The sequence below is a fragment of the Pinus tabuliformis genome, chromosome 2_2, assembly GCF_031772625.1.
Source record: "Pinus tabuliformis cultivar Carrire ecotype Pingquan chromosome 2_2, CPIR1, whole genome shotgun sequence".
Taxonomy (NCBI): domain Eukaryota; kingdom Viridiplantae; phylum Streptophyta; class Pinopsida; order Pinales; family Pinaceae; genus Pinus; species Pinus tabuliformis.
Window position 1 is genome coordinate 1,093,581,644 of NC_142300.1, and position 6,198 is coordinate 1,093,587,841.

Sequence of the window (6,198 nt, forward strand, 5' to 3'; positions counted from 1 at the left end):
CTTTTTAAGATAAGGTCATGGCTGCATAGGGAAAAGTAGATGTTGCCCTGCCCAACAAGTGTATCTAGTGATAGGTGAGGCAAAAGATTCTATAATAGATGCCCCCTAATGTATGAGGTCAGAAGGGGGTTTGATGGTAGATGCACATTATGTATACACGCAAGGACACATCAGGAGGGTTCGAGAGGAACTCACCAAATTGGGGACCATTCAATACTTGCAAAAGGAACTAGAAAGAAAACTCATATCCAATTATATTGTTGATCCATGATGATGTTTTTACACAAATATTGCCAGACATTTTACAACGTGCATATTAGGGACTAGTAAGATTTTCCCAAGCATGTGTTTGTGATTTGTGTGTTTTTATTTTGTTGTTCTCTAATTTTTGTATAGTTATAGTTTTCATACATATGCAATTAACAATACTTAATAGGTCTAGAAAATCTAAGGAGAAATAAACTTTCAAAATTTCGGATTTTAAGCATGAATTTTTCATATTTATTGTGACAAATTGTCTAATAGAATATCCACGAAAATGTACAAACTATTAATACTTTTGAATTCGAAGACCTCCAAAAATATGTTGGGTCACCTACAAACCAATCAGGGTTTTTATTGAATATGATAAAATTATTTTTTAGTATTATATAAAAAGAATAAGATTCCTTCCATTTCAAAGATGAACAACATATCATATTTGTTATTTATATTGATCTTATAATTGTTATTAGATTTCATCCAACTATTACTCATGTATATTATTAGCATAAAAATATATTCCCTGAATAAACATCCAAAAGGAAATTTTAATATAACATCAAAACTCTCATCAAATAATACATTTATCACATAAAAATACATTTACATACAAATTAAAAATTATTAATTATTTAGTTATTTTTTAAAAATATTATTTTCAATTTTATATTTAGAATAGTGAAATTTTGAGGGCTAAAATGGACCTCAAATAAAAAATGTACAACGAAAATCAAATTTATAAAAACCAATAAAATTCAAAATGTACAAACAAAATCAATTTTATAAAAACCAATAGAATTCAAGATGATGATGTACCACGGGATGATTCACTATTTTTGGAATAAAAAACTAAAAAGATTAAAAAATAAAAAATAAACTATTTTTTCAACTCGTATTTTCAACTTATTTCCCTGGAGTTTTACTCAGGCATTCATTGGATGCATTATTTAATTCCTCATGCAAAGAGTACACATGTTGCATACTTTCGATGAAACCCACTACATGAAAACATGCAAAGAGTACACATGTTGCATACTTTCGATGAAACTTGCTACATGAAAAATGAGAAATACATGCAAAATGTGATTGCAATCATGTTTTTTTCTGGTACTTCTCATTTTTCATGTAGCATGGTCTATCGAAAGTATGTAACATGCGTATTCTTTGGATGAAGAGTTAAATTCTGCATACAATGAATGCTGCCACTCGAAATTTCAGTAAAAATGTAAGAAGATAAGTTGAAAAAGTAGTTTTTTGTTTTTTCCCTATAAAATTTGATGATATAATCTAATTTTTAAATTCTGCATACAATGAATGCTGCCACTCGAAATTTCATTTCAGTAAGTTGAAAAAGTTTTTTTTTTTTTTCCCTATAAAATTTGATGATATAATCTAATCTTATTTTATTATTTCCACGTTCTATAGTAAAAACGTGGAGGCAATATTTCTTCTACACTCTAGACCTCAGGAGTTCTATAGTAATAGTGCCCATCACGTGGGCGCCATACTTCTTCTAAATCAGTTGCTTCTACCCTGTTGAAAAAACCTGCGGGCACTACTTCTACCCTGTCGAAATCAATGACACCCGAGCATTTAAATGTGTGCATCTTTTCATAGACTTCATGGGAGACCGTCAGACTGTCAAACTGTAGACCTTCGAGTTGTATTAAGTTTCCAAACGAATCTGGAAGCACCTGTAGCCTAGAGCACCCGGACAGGTCAATAGTTTGGAGATTCTTCAAGTTCCCAAACGAATCTGGAAGCACTCGCAGACTCCGACACCTGTACAGCTGAATAGTTTGGAGATTCGTCAAGTTCCCAAACGAATCTGGAAGCACCTGTAGCCTACAGCACCCGGATAGGTCAATAGTTTGGAGATTCGTCAAGTTCCCAAACGAATCTGGAAGCATGTTCTGACTGGAGCACCCCACGAATTTAAACTGAGAATCTAGTCGATAACTGAATCGATAACCTGACAAAAGGTAAGATAATGGAAGTTCGTTAAGCTCCGAAAGGAATTCGGCAGGGACTCTATTTCGAAACAGGTCCATAAATTCGCAAAATAATTTGGTAGGCAGTCCATTTTTAGATAGTAATACCAATATAAAAAAGGAAATTGTACCTCCACTTAATTTGAAGTGTTCCAACGACTGTAGATGGCAGAGTTCGTCTGGTAAAGTCACACGGTCATTAAAACTGATCTCAATTTTTTGGAGATGCCTCAACTTCCCAATAGACTTCGGAACCTCCACAAATCTACCCTTAACATACAATTCTCTCAACTGCTCCGGTGCCTGCAATCTTTATATTATCAAAATTGGTTTCACCCCTAGTATGCTAGCAATACTAAAGATCAAAGCAATTTCCTAGATAAAAACATCTTATGTCAAGAACTTCAAATGACTACCTGCCATTCATGCTGCCACAGGTGTTGAGACCTTCCCCCGTCCACCGCTATTCTTAGAACTCTTAAATTCTCGAGTGGAATCCAATCAGGTAGGCTGGAGAACGAAAAGTCAACCCAGCTGAGCCATATGAGTGACATGGCATCGCGGAATATGCTTTCAATGAATTTCTCCCGCTGATAATAAGCTCCTTCAGTGCTAATCAGCTGCAACCCCCTCACATAATTTGTGAAACGTTTGCCTGCGAACTTCTTGAGGTCTGTGAACAATGGTGGAGCCCTTTCGCAGCCTTGTGAGTGATAAGTGCTAATTCCGCGCACCTTATATATTGTTTTTTCAAAGATGTTTATTAGAATCACGATTAAGAATTGTTTTTTGAAAGATGGACATCCTTGCAAAGGTTAAGTATTCAAAAACATAACACACACAACTTTGACAAAAACACTATTTTGGATATGGGTCTAAAGCTTCATAATACATACCAGTGATTTGTCGGACAGATGCCGAAGGTTGTGGGTTGGGCACGAAAGGCGAAGCGTCCATTCTGGAGGTTCAGTCTCCGCAATATGTCTGCCCAGGTCCCTCAGGTGGTCGTGCATTCTTATACAGTTTTTCTTGTCTACTTCCACGAGAGACCTACTCTCCAGGTTCCAAAGACCAAGCCATCCTCCCCACTCCGTTCCATCCCATAATCTTATAGCGCTATCTTTGTTTTCTCCTATAAAAAAGCAGACAATGTCTAAGAAAATCTGCTTCTCTATTCTATCCAGACCGTCATAGCTAATTTTAAGTGTAGCCAGTATATCGTCGGGAAGAATTTTTGAGATTTTGTGCAATTGCGCTTTCCCATACTCCAAATCTTTTCCACGAAGAAGACCTCCGAGCACTTTAAGGGATAAGGGCAATCCAGCGCAAGCATGCACAAACTCTTCGACCACTTGTTCAAATTCTATAGGAGGATATGGTTGGTCGAACGCATGGCAGCAGAATAGCTTTCGGGAATAATCTTTGTCGAGTCCTGTTAGCTTGAAAATGGAAGACTCTGCAATCCCTGAGCTTGTAAGTACATCCTTATTTCGAGATGTGACTAGAATTAAGCTACCTTGCTGAAGCGCATCTTTCACCGGTAAAAGTAATGCTTCCACTTGCTGAAGATGGTCCACATCATCTAAAATTAAGAAAGCATGAGAAGATCGAGTATACCTTTGGAGCTTCTCTATACCATCATCAGTGCTGCCTATTTGCACATTCACTTCCAAGCCACTAAGAATCTCACTCTGGACGTATTTGAGAGAGTGTTTTTTGACATTTTCTCTGACATCATATTGAAAGTGAGTTTTCTTGTAATTTGATCTTTGACGATTAAAGATCTCCTTTGCTAGGGTGGTTTTGCCAGCACCACCAAGTCCGACAATTCCTATAACTCTCGTCTCTCCGCTGCTTTGTTGGTCGAGTGACATCTTCGCTTCAAATTCTGCAACTTTCTCATCCAACCCAGTTGGATATCTAGACACATGTAATCGCCTTTTAACTTTTTTCAGCACTTCTACCACGACCTGTTCAAGGAGCTGTTGCTCATCACTGAAACGAAATTACTAGTCAGAAATGCCTACAATATCAAACAGTCTATCAATCCAACAAGTTAAAAGGGAGAGAGTAAGAGGAAGAGTTGGAGTACTGACCCATTATACGTCTTCTTATCGAAACCTTTTATTTCTGCAGCATCAGTGAGAGCCTTCCTCTGTTAGATTTAATTTGTGAGTTTTCCTAATTACCTTAAACCCCAACCAAGATCTACTTCTTTGTAAGAAATTGAAATTAATGCACAGCGGAACTTACTTTCCATCCTCAAAGGCTCCTGGTCTTGACTTGAGTTATTGGCTCTTGAATCCTTCCAAGAGCTTGCAATCCTTTTCTCTGGCTATCCTAAATGACAGAGTACCTAGTCCTCAATGGAGCAGACAATTTTTCTGAGTGATTGCAAGCCTTGGAGACTCAGCCCTTTTATAGCAGTGCAAAACCCCAATCCTAGGGCAGCCTAAAATTTAGCTGAAACAAGTCTGTCTAAAATTTCAGATTGATTGAAATCAATCAATCAATCAATCAATCAATCAGAATAGATTCTGATTTCCTTATTCAGCTCAAATTTATTAATGCTATTATTTTTAATCAATTATAATCGGTCCATTAACAATTGTAATTGATTAACATTATTCTATATGTATTTGTATCCAAATCCTTATTTAAATACGTATAATGCCATGACTTAATTAATCACATTATTTGGCATATTTTAATCACTACATAAATGTAATCTTGCTGACAGTATTTGACATCATAATCATAATGCACGCATGTCCAACTCAATTATTGTAATTAGACGTCTCTAAATCCAACAATCTCCCACATGGACAAGTGCAACCTTTTGATTATATATCCTTAACTTTATTGCATGCAACTTTTCTGTCTTTACTTATCGTATTTCTTAAACAATTCCGTCCATCAATTATGCTAACAAAGGACTTAAGCGGCATTTGTCACATTTATTCACAACTAAACTGACATAAATCACGCTGCCAACATAACTGAATGACATGAATCTGATTTGGACATATAGTTTAGAAATTACACGCAAGTGTGATTAGACGTGCCTATTTCTAATTGAGTCACCTTTACTTTACTGTATGAGGCCAAAAACTTAAACTTTAAAGAAAGAAATAATGAAACTGAAACTGAATGCAACTTGTATATATCATCAAAATTGTTTACAATTGCATTACATAGAACATCAAAAAACAGAACTTAAAACATATTCAGACTCCCACATTTTTCTAATTATCCTAAACAGATATTACACCCATACAAGCAACATGTTGGTGAAACTTCTTGGGTGGTAATCCTTTAGTAAGAGGATCCGCAATCATGGAGTCTGTACCTATGTGTTTTATACATAATTCATTATTCTGCACTCTCTCTTTTACAACCAAAAACTTAATGTCAATGTACTTCGACTTTGACGAACTTCGGTTGTTGGATGCATATAACACTGCTGAATTGTTGTCACATAATAATTTGAGTGGTTTCTGAATAGAATCCACAATTTTCAGACTTGTGACGAAGTTCTTCAGCCATACGCCATGATTAGATGCTTCAAAACATGCAACAAATTCAGCTGCCATAGTGGAGGAGGCTACCAATGACTGTTTAGCGCTCTTCCATGACACAGCACCGCCTGCCATCATAAAGATGTATCCTGATGTTGACTTCATGCTGTCGACACATCCTCCAAAATCAGAATCGGTGTATCCAATGACCTTGAGCTGTTCCGATCTCCGATACGTGAGCATATAGTCCCTTGTTCTCTTTAGGTATCTCAACACTCGCTTGGCTGCCTTCCAGTGTTCCATACCTGGGTTACTCAAATATCTCCCTAGCATTCCGGTAATGAACGCAATATCCGGACGCGTGCATACTTGTGCATACATGATGCTACCCACGGCTGAGGCATAGGGAATATCTTTCATGAGGTTTT

General features: G+C 36.5%; 1 protein-coding gene across 1 annotated transcript; it reads right to left on the reverse strand.

Annotated features, from left to right (window-relative positions):
- Positions 1 to 1,718: 1,718 nt before the first annotated feature.
- Positions 1,719 to 5,935, reverse strand: LOC149197209 (disease resistance protein Roq1-like). The gene is made up of 6 exons (XM_089408602.1): positions 5,861 to 5,935; positions 4,349 to 4,407; positions 3,149 to 4,247; positions 2,669 to 2,986; positions 2,384 to 2,555; positions 1,719 to 2,233 (listed from the first exon to the last, which is right to left on the reverse strand). The coding sequence occupies exons 1-6, from the start codon at positions 5,933 to 5,935 to the stop codon at positions 1,719 to 1,721; spliced, it is 2,238 nt and encodes a 745-aa protein (XP_089264728.1).
- Positions 5,936 to 6,198: the final 263 nt, after the last annotated feature.

Excerpts from the sequence above, each read along its gene's own strand:
- LOC149197209 (XM_089408602.1), bottom strand. The coding sequence starts at position 5,935 with ATGAAGTCAACATCAGGATACATCTTTATGATGGCAGGCGGTGCTGTG. Across the intron at positions 4,408-5,860 it reads AGAGCGCTAAACAGTCATTG|AGGAAGGCTCTCACTGATGC; the intron begins GTAGCCTCCTCC and ends TAAATCTAACAG. Across the intron at positions 2,556-2,668 it reads TGTGGCAGCATGAATGGCAG|GCACCGGAGCAGTTGAGAGA; the intron begins GTAGTCATTTGA and ends TAAAGATTGCAG.